General features: G+C 39.6%; 1 protein-coding gene across 38 annotated transcripts in view; it reads left to right on the top strand.

Annotated features, from left to right (window-relative positions):
• Nucleotides 1–16,861, top strand: part of ST7 (suppression of tumorigenicity 7) — a 241,776-nt gene that overhangs the window by 147,724 nt on the left and 77,191 nt on the right. For 20 of the 38 annotated variants that reach the window (XR_012002765.1, XM_072764878.1, XM_072764857.1 and 17 more), the window contains 3 exons: nucleotides 339–407; nucleotides 2,341–2,495; nucleotides 4,720–4,817. Coding sequence is in view for 36 of the 38 variants with exons in the window: in XM_072764878.1 (XP_072620979.1) it covers nucleotides 339–407; nucleotides 2,341–2,495; nucleotides 4,720–4,817 (322 nt within the window). In the remaining 2 variants the exon portion in view is untranslated. The remainder of the gene's footprint in view (nucleotides 1–338; nucleotides 408–2,340; nucleotides 2,496–4,719; nucleotides 4,818–16,861) is intronic. The other 18 variants (XR_012002766.1, XM_072764884.1, XM_072764863.1 and 15 more) reach the window with 1 other exon arrangement.

Here is a 16,861-nt window from a genome sequence, read left to right on the forward strand (position 1 = left end):
TCCATCTTTTTTTACATGTCCTTTAAAAATCTGACCTTGTGAGAGATCTCTGTGCAGCCGTATTGGTTACTCTATTGTCACCCCTCTTTTCTTCCTGAGAGGCTCATTTGTGACTACGGTTACAGCTGGACATTTGGAAGCTGCCCAACCCTCTTACACCATTTTTTTTTTTTTCCCTTCGGAGTCTCATACCATTGAATCATACCTCTTTTCTTTGAAGTTTTTGAAAGTCCACCTTACCCTCTTTGATTACCCTGAACTCCAAAATGACATAGTAACTCTCTCTGAATGTTCCTATCAATTTCCATTTCACCAACTATTTTTTTCTTCTTGGTCAGAATTAGGTCCAGAGTTGAAGTTCCCCTAATTGCTTCCTCTACCATCTGGGAGATAAAATTGTTACCAAAGTAAGTCAAGAACCTGTCGGGTGCCCTACTTCTAACCAAATGAGACTTCTTCTAGCAGATATCTGGATGGTTGACACCCCCATCACCATACTTTCTTGCTTCTGTATGTGTACTGTGTTGTGACAAGGATGCATCATCTATATCTTCCATCGAGCTGAGCAGTCGTTCTGTACTCCCCAACCATTAGCACTTCTATTGCTCTTTCCTTTCTCCTTCACTCACAAGCTCTTAGCATGTTTCTACCCCAGACTCATGACTTTCCACATAGATACATGTTTTCTTGGCTAGTAGTGCTACTCTGCCTCTCCTCCTAAGAATACTGTTTGAAATATAAATAAATAAAGCAAGCAACTTGCCCTAACCTGTCTTGAATTCCCAGCCCACTGACTATAATCTTACAGCTAATTCCTCTGATACTATATCTACCACTCAGTATTATAGTCTCAATTTTCACTTCATTACCCTTGACCCATATTTATATGTCAGCATCTGAAGCCTTAAATGTTGCTTCCTGATGCCTGTCCCAGTTTTCTCCAGTGAATCGCTGGGCAGTTTCTGCATCATGATTGTTCTTTCTGAGCCATATATCTGCTGCCCTCCGTAGTAATTGGTTTTACAGCATTTTTCTGGGCATTGTTTCTCCCTACAGCACTACATTATGTTTAAAGCCCCATTGATCAGTCCTGCATGAAATTAGAGGGATTGACTAAAGAATTGACAAGACCCCTCCTCAAGGCTAAGATTGACTGGTAACCCCAAACCTCCCATTAGCTGTAAGTTCAGCCTCCTTTTCCTAGCTGGGCTGCCGTAGTTTATGAGCAGTAAAAGTAACATTTGGTTTCACTCTCTGTTTATTTTCTCTCTTGTGGTCTGATGGAGATTCTGATAAGTAGGGAAATGACCACAAGAGAGGTGGTGGAGAAGAAGGGAAGCAAAGGGATCCGTGCAGATCGGGACCTGTATGGTCTGCCCCGGCCTCACCGTTTCCTGTTACATTCCCTTTCTTTGGCGGTTGGGTTGTTCTGATATGATTGGGAAGGTTGAGATTTCCAAGAGTTCCCCTTGTTTGTTAGTTAACTGCTTATCCTTTCTGGCTTCCTACCTTAGAGGTTGTTGAAAGGATTAAATGAGACGATATATGTTAAGTGCCTGGTACAGTGCTTACCGTATACTAAGCAACAGGTGGTAGCTCTTACTGTTAAAGGCGTGAGATGAATGAACTCTCGTTCACTGCTGAGGCGGAATCAGATTTTGAGCTCTGCAGAAATAACATTACCTGTAGGTTCTTCTAGTGTTCTCTGACCAGAAAATCAGTGCTGACTATAATGAGATGGTGAAGCGCTGTTTTTTTTGTTTTTTTTTTTTTTTAAATGAGTAACTGATCTGATTTAATGAACTTATCATTCTGAAGAAATCTTTAGACTGGAAAGAATTCGTGTTTAGTAAATAGAAGGAAACTTTCTGTAGGCTCTCAAACCTTGAGAGCTGGAAGATCTTCCACAACAGCTATTGGTCATTGCCTACGTCAGTTGACGCTTACTGAGTGTGGACCCCATGCCAGCTACTGTACTAAGCACTTCACATGCATCACCTTACTTAACCTTCGCAACAACACTGTGAACAGTTAGATTCCATGTCGTGCTCCAGCAGGGAGGCAGAGTAATAACTTGCCCAAAGTGATACACTAATAAGGGGCAGAGTCCCCTTGTGAGCCCCACGTTCCTAACACTACACATCCTACCTTTCAAGCTAAAATAGAGACATTTCTTTTGTGTCATTATTTTTGTGTCAACAACTACAAACCAGGGGTGCATGAACCAGTTGGCCACTCTGCATGTTTTGGCATAACTCCTTGCCCTTCTGCATGCACTCCTACAGCTGCCACAGTGTCCTTGGATTTGTAATTGATGGTGGCTATTATCTGAATGGACAGGTGTGCGACTGCTTATATTCTCTTGGCTGAAGAGGAAGCAACGACCATTGCTGAAGCAGAAAAGCTGTTCAAGCAGGCCCTGAAGGCTGGAGACGGCTGTTATCGGCGTTCGCAGCAGCTACAGCATCACGGGTCCCAGTACGAAGCCCAACATAGTAAGGCTTTCTCCAGGCTGACGTGTTGGGGGGTCAGAACTGTGACACGATTAATCGGAACGAGAGGTTCAGGCCAGTTCAAAATGTGATTCTCATAGATGAGAGTAAATACTAGTTTTTCTCTTTATTTTTTTTCTTTCTCTTTTTCTTTCTTTCTTTTTTTTAATTTTTCTTTCCTTCCTTTTTCCTTTCTATTAATTTTTTTCCTTCCCATAAGAGCACATTGCATAATTAATTTATAGCTTCATTACTGTTCACATTCATTTTCAGATTCTCTTTCCTAGTCTTTAGATTCTTAACTCCAGAAATAAATGGTAATAAGCTTTGATGGTAACCTTTTTTCTCCTCAGAATTCTTATGTATTTCTGTTTATTAGTTATTTCTCTGCCCCATAAGTTAGATAAGGCCTACTTGGGAAACAGGACTTAAATTCGTGTTAATGTAATCAAAGATTTTCTCTTACAAGTCTTCTGCAGCATGGGTTTAAATAGGACAACTAAGAAAATCAGTTATTGGTGATTATCTCAGTATTTAGCTCATTTGTATTGGCTTCCAGAGATTAAAAAAGCTGAGTTCCTAGTTATTTATCTTTTTTATATTAAAAATAGTGACTGCTTTTATTTAAAATTCCTGTTTAAAATGAGGTCTTTCACTTTAGTAAACAGGGGAGCAATTGATATTTTTGGGGAAGGGTATAAAAACAAGACAACAAAATCATTTCTGGAATACCTGGAGCCTCTGACTTGTCAGATTTTTGGTTGTTTAAGTAGAAATGTAATAATCCTTCCATTGTCCATTCAGACTTCAGGTTGTTTCCTTCGGGTAGAATTTCTCACCCCATTTTTCCCACCTGCATCTTGGAGAGTAGGACTGCATCTCCTTCGTATTTGAGATTATAAAATTGAATTTTAGTGCTAAACTTGGATTTGGTGCAGAGACTGAGTGCATTAGTCCTTAGGACTAAGGTACAGTGAGATCCTTGATCTTTGTGTATATACATGAGTATGCCCACACAACATAATAATACATGAGTTTTATTTGCATTCTGCAGTATGTATGTTAATCAAGTCTCTAATCACATCTGTATCTTGCCTTTTTTTTAAAAAAATGAATTTTGTAGGCATTGTATAGTAATATCTATTTTGTGAACTAAACGAGAATTAACACATAAAATTGCATTATCTATAACTTTAGAAATTTTCTTTATTTCTTTTCTTCTGTAAATTAAATCCTTTCAACCTATTGCCTAAATCTATCCAAAAAATATAATCACATCTTTAAAATAATTTGTAGGCACTTGGCAGATTTTCAGCACACATCTTGTTCTCATTGTTTAAAACTTGAAATGTTAGGACTTGGGTCTTAACATCTTTTAATAGCTGCATATTATACATGTACTTAATCTATAACAGGTGTGTCATATTTTTCTAAAACATGGTAATTTTATTGAGGATTAAATGCATGCATGTTCTCACTGGTCTAGAAACATATCCAAAAAGACATATAATTAAATAAAAGATTAAGATGAGAAGTCGTTAATGTACTTTTTAAGAGCCATTTTAGTGACTATTATTATAACCAGTTAGCTTGTCAGTGCTTTCTCTAACACTAGGGTAGTTTTCATTTTGTTGCGTACTCTATTGTCATATCTGGAATGTGTTATATTGCCATCTAAAATACACTGCTTCGGGGACCTGGAGATGATTATGATGTCACTGGTGTTAGAGGAAGAATAATATAAAACAGAAGTTCAAGATGAGGCTTCTCCAGACTTTAATGTCAAGAAGGAAAAAAAATAGTTCATCAAGATGCAACCTGAGATTCACCTCTTTGCATCTCCACCAAAAGCATGCAGATTTGAAGAATATGGAATTCTTGCTTATAAACCACATTCATTGTGGGTATGTTCATTTTCCCAGCACGTTGTGGCAGATGATTTTATTTATCAAATATTCAACATCCTGATTCAAAGGCATGGATTAGGTAATCAGTCACGTGAATTGACCTTTGGAAATCTAAGCACCTTGACTACACTGTATGCATTTTACTATTAGCACAGTTAACTGTCAGTGCTCCTGGCAGTAAGAAAAAGCCAGAGGAGCACTCTGTTCTCTCTGAGGTTTTCCTTTAAGGGCATGGCAAATGGGCCTTTGTATTTTTTCTTGCTACTCAACTGAAAGCTTTTGTATTTTTAAATTTTGGTATTTTATATTTCCTTCTTTAGGACGAGATACCAATGTCTTGGTCTACATCAAAAGAAGGCTAGCAATGTGTGCCAGAAGACTCGGGAGGACCAGGGAAGCAGTGAAAATGATGAGAGATGTGAGTTTGAATTTGTGTTTGGGAACAGTAGCAATGCACCTGACTTAGAGAGGAGGAGCCGACTGAATAGCCTTTAGCAGAGAGCACCAGTGATGGTGCGGTGGTCCCGTGGGTGCTGGAGCCGGCCAGTCTGGGATTCAGCTCTAGCTCCCAGTGTATTAGATGAGTGATCTTGGTTGGGCAAGTGACTCACTGCTCTGCGCCTGCTTCCTCATCTATAAAATGGGAATAGATAGTGAGAACTTTAACAGCAACAATATTAATAACAAAAATAATGACTGCTTAGGATTGTCGTGAAGATTAAATGAGATAATATATGCAGAGCTTTCCATAGAGTGACTGGCATATTTAAGGAAGTGTCAGTACATGTCCTTGTAATAAAACCTCTGGAGCTGTAGCCAGAAGCCAAGAATGACATCAGCCATTTTAGCTAACTGACTTTTTGTGTGTGTGTATGCTGTTAGGAAGATTTGAATAAACTGTGGATCTAATTGCTCCCCTCAAGTTTAATAATAGTATGATCTAATCTGATTGAAGTCATTTCAAGCATTTTCCTAGATTCTTGAATCAGGATATTTTATTAGTAGTAGTCAACAGAAGAAGAGAGGAAATAGCTAAGAGTTTTAAAATGAAAGGGAACTAAGGGAGGTTATTACTCGATAAAACGGTGGTTTTTAGGCAAACCGATAGAGGAACTTTGACTTCCACATTTCCTAAAATATTTCTTATTTTTTCATAAAGAAATGGACACCAATGGGAATTGTATTTATAAACCATTTTCTTTTTAAAAACAATTTCAGAAAACTTTTGCCAACATTTCATGCATCTACTGTCTTCCCGAAGTCAGGAGACACAGGTAACCTCCTCTTATAAAATTGAAAGAACCAAGGGGCAAGATAAAAGTGGCATCTTGCCCAGTTCTCAGCTTTTGGGTTTGAGAACAGGACTGTGTAAACCTAGTGAGCCTTTTGTCAGTTTATCCCTGGAAGGGCAGTTATTCATATAAATTCCCAGTTGCTCTGGCATGGGGCAGCTGCACTCCAGGCCCACCGCTAGTTATTTCTGCAACTTACAGTGTAATGTGGAGGTCGAGTGGGATCTGTGCCTGGGTCTGGCTCCTCCATAAAGCAGCATGATACCCCCCAAACCCGAGGAGAGGAACAAGAGGAGGGAGATTCCATGATAATTCTGTTTGACTGAAGGTGATAGATGCTTCATGGGCAAAGCCACTGCAAAGGGGTTGTCCCAGGATTAAGTTCTTTTGGTTGGAGGAAGAATTTAAAGAATGTTTGTTATATAGTATAAGTGCTAATTTTTATAAAAGGAGAGTTCTGTAGAGACATGAACTTGCTCTCAAAGCTTTTTAAGTTGCAGAGAAATTTCATCTTTTGACCTAGGGTAAAAAATCGACCAGTCAGTTTCTTTGTCTCTGAAAGAGTTGAAAATTTTATGAAGGATGGGATATTTACCTTAAACTGGCCCAGCCACATTCAGCCTTCTAACAAGGCGTTTTAAATTTATCGCCTCATCTTCACCTTAGTTTAGCTTGGGACGGGCATGCACGGAGGAGCAGATATTGGTGATTTTCTTTATTATATGCTGAAGCAACTTCATAGGAGAAACGAATTGGGGTGATTTTAATTCCAGTTTTTTCTGTCCGTCTCATTCTGTTGGTCATCAGTTGTAGTACGTGCATATATGGTTTCACATGATTAAAACCCATACAGCCATGCTATGGTTTAACTTTTATTTAACATTATTTTATTTTATTTTTAAAAGATTTTATTTATTTATTTATTCATGAGAGACACACAGAGAGAGGCAGAGACATAGGCAGAGCGAGAAGCAGGCTCCACACAGGAAGCCCGACGTGGGACTCGATCCCGGGTCTCCAGGATCACACCCTGGGCCGGAGGCAGTGCTAAACCACTGAGCCACCCGGGCTGTCCTTTAACATTATTTTATATTTACAATTCCATTTATTTGACTTAGTCCATATATAGATCTTGGGAGGAAAATCTGGGATGCAGAGAGTAAGAATAAGTGCTGGGCAGAGAGTAAGAAAACTTAGATGTGAGTCTCAGCTTTGCTCTTTACTAGCTCTGTGACCCAGGGCAACTGCCTTCTTTTATGGGCTTTTCATTTGTCTTTTGTAAATTGTGGTTAGTGACTCTTACCTAACAGGGTAATTGATGGAAAAATGAGGAGAATGAAATAAAATAATACGAACACACTTAGCATATGATAGACAGGCTTACATTTTTTTTCCCCTATTTTTTCCTCCATTATGTAAGTATGATATAATTTGCTTGACCATTCCCCTGATGGACATTTTGAGATATTTCTGATTTTTTTTTCTTGAATTTATCTAACAGTAAGTCAAGCAATCTCTTTTTCTCTCTGTGCGCGCGCACACACACACACACACACAGATATATGTACATGTGTATCTGTATTTATATATGTATTTCTTGGGCTACTTTCCTTAAAAAAAAAATCCGTTGTGTTACTGGAATACCAATACATGTTGCCTTTTGACTGGGTGTATAGAGCATCCAGTAGATATGGGCCCTACTCTTGTACCAGTCCTGGGAGGGACACTGTGGGACATTGTGTAGATGTGTTTCTAAGAGAAATATTCACAGTGCTCTTTTCTTTACAAACTCCTGGCACCTGAACGGAGGAGCGGAGGTTGCTCTGTCTGTTGAAGCTGCATCTGGTTTCAGCCTGGTGGGAGACAGTTGATGGTCAGACCTGACTCTTCTCAGGTCAGGGGTCACACATAAATGGGAACTTCAGTGGGGGTTTACTGCCTTAATAATATGCACATAAACCATCTTGCTGCAAAGGTTTCCCCTGATAAAACACACGCTGGATTCCAGGCAGCCTTGCTGATGAAGCATTAAGGCAGGAGGATCTAATTTCTCCTTAAGACACAGTAGTCCCACCCTCTGTGCATTGGTTGAAACCTTCCTGGAGCGGATTTTAAGGTGGAACCAGAAATGGTAGAGTCAGAATGCCTTCCCTGTAGAAAGTAGACTCTTCAAAAACAATTCCCTGGAAATCCCTTCAGGAAGGGAAAACTGTTAATTGGTGAGATAGCCTGAAAGAGAACGAATGGGAATTCTGGGAAGGCCAACTGTAGATGATTATGGATCTAATAAAATATTGATACTGTGAGTGAAATATTAATGAAGTGAGAACGCGGAAGTTCCTTAATGTCAAGATTCATGGCTTCTCATTTTAAAAGCAGCACATTAATATAAAAAAAAATAAAAACAACAGATTAATTACTTTGAAGTCTCAAGATGTTTTCTCAAAAAAAAAAAAAAACTCTAATTAGCTTCCTTTTGCAGTCAAGAATATGGAAGCACCTTATTGAAGGAATGTTTTTGGCAGTGGGTAGAGCTGCTAGAGAGCATGCTGGCTTTTGAATTTTACTATATGGTATTATTTATTATTCAAAATGAAAAGAGTTGCATTTTATGCTTTTTTAAGTTTACTTATTATTTATGTCACACACAGAGAGAGAGAGAGAGAGAGAGAGGCAGAGACATAGGCAGAGGGAGAGGCAGGCTCCATGCACCGGGAGCCCGACGTGGGACTCGATCCCGGGTCTCCAGGATCGCGCCCTGGGCCAAAGGCAGGCGCTAAACCACTGCGCCACCCAGGGATCCCTGTTTTTTTAAGTTTAAAGAAAAGTTTTTTTGTTCTAATTTTAATCTTGCCTCTATAACATTTGATATAGGACACAATTTCTTCTTTCTTTTTAACTTTTTACTTTTTAGCTAACCTCAACTTTTGTTGTTGTTCCGCCCCCCCCCCCCAACTCCACCCTCCTAGTTTTCCTGGCCCTATTGGAGTAGATTTGGAATGGAATTCACAAGGCTGACTGTTTGGTCTGGCCCCTTAACCATACCCTGTCAGGACTATCGTAGAGAAACTGGCACGGATGGGATTGCTTGCCCATAGGAAAGAACCTAGGAGCTCCTCTTGCTCCAGGTCATTGGGTCTAGCTAGAGTAGGGCTTCTCAGTCTTTGTTCAATTGACATTTTAGGCCTGTAAGTCTTTGTTGTGGATATTCTGTGCCTTGTAGGGTATTTGGCAGCATGCCTGGCCTCTACCCACCAGATACCATAGCAACCTGCCCCCTTGTTACTCTCCAGTGTGACAACTAAAAATATCCCTAGATATCTCCTGGGGGGCAAAATCATTCCCATTAAGAACCACTGACTTGGAGAATCCTAAAACGAGTGGATCTGTTTTGGGGCAGACATTGGGTTTTTATTCAGTCTTACTGTTGGTAGTCTGAGCTCCTACTGTGAGCACAGTGTTCTTTTTTTTTTTTTTTTTTTAAAGATTTTATTTATTTATTCATGAGAAACACACACACACACACACACACACACAGAGGCAGAGGGCTCCTATCAGGAGCCCGATGTGTGGGACTTGATCCTGGGACCAGGATCACGCCCTGGGCCAAAGGCAGACGCTCAACCACTGAGCCATCCAGGAGTCCCGAGCACATTGTTCTAAAACATCCCTAGAATTGATCAGTTCCTGGGACCAGGCTGGTTTGGGAGGCTGCTTGTCTTAGATGGGATTACCCAAAGAGTTACTCCAGGGCATGAAGAGTAAATGAACTTGAAGATTTCGGTGGGATTGTGGTTGGAGTGAGGAGAGAGAGGGGGAGAACATGAGGGCCTGAGGTGGGGTAGTGACCTTCCTTGCCCCTTGTGCATGCTTCCACACCACTTTTTGCCTCTCTTCCCTAAAATCCACAGCTCCTTTGACAGTGGACCATAGGCCCTCAGGCTTTATCACCTGTTTCCCCTCTCTTTTGTAGTTTTCTGCAGATCTCTGTCATTCTCCCTCATTCTTCTTTCACTCTTTCTGCAGCACTGCCTCTTTCAATAGCTTGGCCTCTCATTTGACACAGATCATCACAACCTTCTTGAAACATTTTATTTACTTGCTTTTTAGGAGACCAGGCTTCTCTTCGTTCTCCTAGAGTGTCACAATCCATAGGAAAGTACCCCAAACTTGGTGGCTTAAAGAACAGAAGTGTATTTTCTCAGAGTCATGAAGACCAGAAAGTCTGAAACCAAGATGTGGGCGGGGCCGTACTCCCTGTAAAGGCTCTAGGAAAGAGTCCGTTCTTGCCAGCCATCCTTGGCGTTCCTTGACTTGTAGGCATATCACTCCAATCTCTGCCTCTGTCTTCACGTGGCATTCTTTCTCGCCGTATATCTGTGTCTTTGTGGTCAAATTTCCATCTTCTTGTAAGGACACCACTCATGTTGGATTTAGAATTGGATATATGACCTCACCTTAATTTGTTACATCCACAAAGACCCTGTTTCCAAATAAAGTCACATTCACAGAATCCAGGGGTTAGGACTTCAAAATTTCTTTTGGGAGGACATAGTGCCATCCACAATACCAGGTCATATTCTGTAAAAGCAAAATATAGGTATTCTGTATATACTTTCATTCTCTCTAAAAATAGGGTAGAAATGTGGATATCAAAGAAAAAAAAATCCACCTACCTAAAATTTGAGCTTAAAACAAACCTGTGACTTGTTTATTACTATGCATATACATTCCCTAGGAGAGTAACATTATTTTTAAATTAATGTAAATTAAAGTGAGTTATATTTAGAAAATTATTATAGATGTTCATTATATATCCCTTTTAGGTCATTAGTGGTATCCTATGGTGTGAGCAATTGACTTTTGAGGATTAATTTAACAGCACTAATAGTAAGAGGATGCCCTTTAGATGATTTGTGAAGAGTAGCACTTCTGTTGAAAGCATACTTTAGAAAATATACACCTCTGGGACTAATCAAAGCCTTTGGAGCATTAAGGACTGTTGATTTGCATTTTTGCCTACTTATGATCATGAAGAAAAACCTTCATAAAATCAGTGATTTGTAAAAGAACTACTATGCCATTCCCAAGTTGTTTTAAAATCTCATTTTAGGGAATATTCTGTAACAGAAATTCTGTTTTTATTGCATAAAACAATTTTTTGGAAAAAAACTTTCTAGGAGGAAGACTTTAAATGAGTATTTTGGGAGTTAATTTCTATTCTCTTTTATCATTTTCCTCAATCTTAAATTCTAGTTTTGTTCCTTTCTTTTATCTTTCTATTCAGCAAGACATATTATTTCCCTCTATCAATATCCCTCTTTTTTTTTTCCCCCTTAAAAGTGTCATGAGTTACTGTGGATAACTTGGCTGATGAATAAATTTAGAAGATGGTCAGTTGATTGTTGAAAGAAGTAAAGTAACATTATGTGGGGCCGGGCATGGGAAGAGTAGTATTTTAATACCTTCAGGCAACCAAGTTGAGCACAGTTGCTTTCAGGCTCTTAAGAGAACCAGATAAATCATTGAACTAAAAACAAGTTGTACAATGAAATATGTTCATTCCTAGTGAGTGTTCCTGTGGTGATTGTTGGCATGTTTCTAGATTCTGTCTTTGCTGAACTTACAAATAAAGAAAGAAATGAATCTTGAAAGCAAATGCTGTAAATAAAAACTCATTGATCTTCAAAGTTAGACTTTACATGAACCCTTGCTTTTTTTAAAATTTTTTTTAAATTTTAATTTATTTATGATAGTCACACAGAGAGAGAGAGAGAGAGGCAGAGACACAGGCAGAGGGAGAAGCAGGCTCCATGCACCGGGAGCCCAACGTGGGATTCGATCCCGGGTCTCCAGGATCGCGCCCTGGGCCAAAGGCAGGCGCTAAACCGCTGCGCCACCCGGGGATCCCTAACCCTTGCTTTCTATCATGACTTGTTTTTCTGGATTGGCCTGAAATGTCATCTAAGATGACTTATTTAGTAAATAATTGGCAATTAGTGATTTACATAGAAAGGAAAAGTGTTTAAGAGCAAAAAATGGCTTTGTTAATTATTGATTTCCCTACTTGCATCAGTAAGGATGAACCATGGTTTTATCAGCATTGTATTCTGTATTCACTCTATGAAGCACAGATGGTAACTAGTCCCCGACACAGATGAAATTGTTTAGAAATAGTGTTATTTGGGGCAGCCCGGGTGTCTCAGCGGTTTAGCGCTGCCTTCAGCCCAGGCGTGATCCTGGAGACCTGGGATCCAGTCCCACGTCAGGCTCCCTGCATGGAGACTGCTTCTCCCTCTGCCTGTGTCTCTGCCTCTTTCTCTCTCAGTCTGTGTCTCATGAATAAATAAATAAAATCTTAAAAAAAAAAAAAAGAAAGAAATAGTGTTATTTTATTTACCATTAGCTCTTATCATTTACACGGAAGTCTTACTTGGACATAATAAATACATGACTGATACATTAACTGTCACTCTCAGGCTTTTTCATATGCTGGGCCCAGATTTTCTGAGGTGGTGAATAGTATTTACTGCTGAGTGAAACCTTGGATATATATGGCTGGCCCATGAGCAGTTCGAGACATGTCAGGGCCTGTCCTCCGGGAGATTGATTTAGTGTCCCTCCTCCAAACTCCTCTTCTTGACCTCCTTTCCCAGGCATTGATCTTCTGCTTCTGCTTTATAACTATGTCTATAACCAGTTCTCTTGGAGTCCTGCTCTTCTGCATTTCACCTTCCCCGTACTCAATCCTGGTTCTATTCAGTGGCTCCATTCATGCCCACCGGATAGACGTCTGGTTCCAGATCTTCTCTCTTTCTTTTTAAAAGAAAGAAAGACCTGGTTTGGTACAGACCTGGTTTATTCTTGCGATACCCAGATTGCACCGAACCATTCATCCTTTCATTCATTCAATGAAAATGTATTAAACTTCATTTCATGCCAGGTATAATTAGTGAAAAACAAAGACCCCTGATCTTATGCATTTAACATTCTAGCAGTGAGAAGAGACAAAAAGCAAACAAACAAAAAAACCACAAAAAGACCCACAGTAATTGTATATTTTTGTAATATATTAAAAATTGATAAATTCTGGTGAAAAACAAAGCAGAGTAGGAAAAGGAGGATTAGGAAAGCTCGCGGGCGGAGAATAAGGAGGCCATGGCAGTCCCAGATTCGATAGGATCTGGTATGTGTCATTTTGCACAGCGAGCATCCTATTTAAAAAGATGACATTTTACCAAAGACCGAAGGAGGTGCAGAATTTAGTCATGTGATGTATGCTCCAAGGCTGTGAGGCAGGAGTATGCAAAAGAGTCCTGGGTGGATGGAGGGACGGGATAGGGTTTGTGGACTGTAGTGGGATAGGGTTTGTGGTCTGTAGTAAGGATTTCAGCTTTTTCTCTGGCTGAAATGGGGAACTTTGCAAGGTTTTGATCAGAAGAATGACAAGGCCATTTTTAATTTTTACAGGATGCTACGTGCAAGGGAGAAGCAGGGAGATAATCAGACGGTTCTTATATTAATCTTGGTTAGAGACAATGGCTACTCGGGCCAGAGCAGTAGCAGAGGAGGTGGCGAGAAGTGGTCAGATTCTAGATGTGTTTTGAATGCAGGGCCAACAGCATTCGCTAATTGATTAATATGCCCTGTGAGAAAAAGTCAAGGATAGTCCTAAGGATTTTGTCTTGGAAAGAGAAGAGTTTTTATCAGTTAGACGTGGAAGCCTGCAGATAGAACAGTTTTTGGGCAGGGGTGAAGGGGAGGAAGGTTAAGAAGGTTAGTTTTGAACATGTTAATTCGAGGGAACATATATACTCATTTTTATCTTGAATAATTGCTTCTTGATCTTTCTGTGGACCATAGCAAATTTTTGCTTGGTTGAGATGAGGAAACCATTAAAAAGACAAAGAGTAATGGGACGTCTGGGTTTGATGGACTCTCTTCTATAATACAGTTGGTGAGGAACTCTCATCATAAGTACCACCCCGTTTCAAAATGCCAGCAAGATACACCTGAAGTGGTTGCAGAGAAACCATAACCATAACAATCTTGTAAAATATATAATACAGCGGCATGTGTATGTTTAGCTTGCGTGTGTGTAGATTTGTTTCTTTTTTTTAAATTTTTTTAAAATCTTTTTTTAAAATTTTTATTTATTTATGATAGTCACACAGAGAGAGAGAGAGAGGCAGAGACACAGGCAGAGGGAGAAGCAGGCTCCATGCACCGGGAGCCTGACGTGGGATTCGATCCCAGGTCTCCAGGATCGCGCCCTGGGCCAAAGGCAGGCGCCAAACCGCTGTGCCACCCAGGGATCCCTAGATTTCTGTTTCTTACCATTTTCACTTAATACTGTTTTTCAGGTCTGTCCATTTTTGCTCTAGGGACCTCTAGTATATAGTTTGTAGTGGGATTGCCGGATATGACGGCATATGCGTATGGGATATCATTTCATTATGCCCGGTCAGTGCATGCTCCAGAATGGCTGTGTCTATGACTGTTTAAATTCTCATCAGTGATACATGGCTGTGCCCTTATATCTCAATACCAGGCTGTTTTAAGCGCTATATATGTTTTATATATTTCAAATTTATTGCATATAACTATGCATAATTATTTCATCATTAAAAAATACCATGTAGGGCAGCCCCTGTGGCGCAGCGGTTTATCGCCGTCTGCAGTCCAGGGCGTGATCCTGGCGGCCCGGGATCGAGTCCCACGTCGGGCTCTCTGTATGATGCCTGCTTCTCCCTCTGCCTGTGTCTCTGCCTCTCTCTCTCTCTGTCTCTATGAATAAATAAATAAAATCTTAAAAAAAAATACCATGTAGTTTTTTCTTCTCTTTTTATTTTGTATTCTGTTTCTTTGCTGCTTTTTACTTTTATTTTCCCTGATTAGGGGTGTTTCTATTTTATTAATCTTTTCAAAGAACTAGGATTGGGTTTTATTTATTTTCTCCAGCCATTGGCCTTGTCAGAAAAAGACATTTTTGTCTTTATTCCAGTTTTTTCTACACGTATTTGTACTATTTTGTTCTCTTTCTCTTCCCTCCTTCATCCTGTGTTTATTGCCTTTTTTTTTTTTTTTTTTTACCAATTTTCAGGTTGAACACTTAGCACCATTGAATTTGATTGAAATTGAATTCCCTTTCAATTTCATCTTATCCCATATAGTATGTGTTTAGTTCCTTGCCATTGATTTGTGATTTTTTTTTTAATGTTATGCTTAGAGAACATAGATCATACAGTACTGATTTGGGGGGAATTTATGGATGCTTTCCTTTGAGGCCTAGTATATGGCCACTTTTTATAAATGTTATATCTATTTAAAAGTCGGTATGTATTTACTAGTTTGAACTTATTATTCATGTTATTTGAATCTTCTATATGTTAACTTATTTTGTCTGCTTGCTCTATGAGTTTCAGAGAGGAATATGATAGAATATTCACCATTTTTTATTTATTTGCTTTTCCTACATTGCTTAGTTAATTGTTGCTTTATATATTTTGATGCTATATTGTTAGATGCGTTCATGTTGATTATTCTGTCTTCCTACACAGCATTAAGAGTATATAATGTCCCTCTCTTGCCTCTTACTTTTTTCCTGCCTTAATTTTCTTTTTAACTTGTATTAAAAGTGAATGTTCTAGCTTATATGGATTCATATTTAGTTCCATTTTTTTAAGGTTTTATTTATTTATTTTGTAGAAAGATAGAGAGCGTGAGCAGGGGGAGGGGCCAAGGGAGAGAGAGAGAATCTCAAGCAGACTCCATGCAGAGCACAGAGCCTGATGTAAGGCTCAATCCCCGGACCCTGAGATCATGACCTGAGCTGAAACTAAGTCAGATGCTTAACTAACTGAGCCACCCAGGCACCCCCCCCCATTTCCCCCCCCCCCATTTTTTTTAAGAGTGCATGGATATTAAGGGTGGGAGGGCAGAGGGAGAGGGCAAGAGAGAATCTTAAGCAGGCTCCGTGCCCAGTGCAGAGCCCAACATAAGGCTCAATCTCAGGACCCTAAGATCATGACCTGAGCCAAAAATCATGAGTTGGATGCTTAACTGACTGAGCCACTCCAGTTCCAAATTTTATAATCAAGTTTTCTGTGACTTTTTGATGGACCATTTGTAAAATTTTTGCCAAATACTGTCTTTATTTATTTATTTATTTTTTAAATTTATGATAGTCACAGAGAGAGAGAGAGAGAGAGAGAGGCAGAGACACAGGTAGAGGGAGAAGCAGGGTCCATGCTGCTCCCACACCGGGAGCCCGATGTGGGATTTGATCCCGGGTCTCCAGGATCGCGCCCTGGGCCAAAGGCAGGTGCCAAACCGCTGCGCCACCCAGGGATCCCCCAAATACTGTCTTTATTAATTGTAGAGTTTTGTACCTTTGGTTGATATGTTTTTCCCATTTGTGTTTATTGTCATTATTATTTTGTTTAGTCATTTTTGCTGTTTTTCATGTTTTGTATCTGTCATACTTTCTGTCTTCCTTTCTTCTCTTCCACTGAATGGATCTGCTGGTTAAACATTTAAAATATTTGTTTCATTCTTTTTGTGGTCCCTACTTACTAAAATCTATACTTATATTTATGTTTCTTGATCAGTTATTAAGCTTACCAATGTATATTATCTTCTCCCTAATGATACACTTAACTTAGCCTATAATTGTCCCCTCTCTAGACTCATATAGCAACCAGGGAAACTTTATCCAGCTCTTTCCTCTGTGAAGATGTACAGGAAGGACCTGTGTCTCTCTTGAATAAATAAAAATAAAATCTTAAAAAAATAAGACAGTAATATAATTGAGAATGATAGTGTGTGTGAGTATCTACAGGAAGGGCAGTATCTGTGAGATGTACAGGAAGGACCAATATCTGACTGACTGCTGGTTTGGCAGGGCTGCCTCTGACCAGAAGCCAGTGAAGCTGTTGACTTCTAGGATGGACAGAGAGACAGCTATTGGAAACAGACATACTGGCTGACCTGGCCTAGCAAGAACAGAAACCATAGAGACAGTAAAGCCAGCGATGCATGTGATGACCAGAGAGGCCAATGAACTGGGTCTCTTGGGTTTCCCTTTTTAATAATTGATGCAAAAGTATTACATATATCTCCTTCCTGGACAGTTGTCTGTGCTACTTATGAAGAGCATATACTCTGACAG

Source organism: Vulpes vulpes, chromosome 7 (assembly GCF_048418805.1).
Source record: "Vulpes vulpes isolate BD-2025 chromosome 7, VulVul3, whole genome shotgun sequence".
NCBI lineage: Eukaryota > Metazoa > Chordata > Mammalia > Carnivora > Canidae > Vulpes > Vulpes vulpes.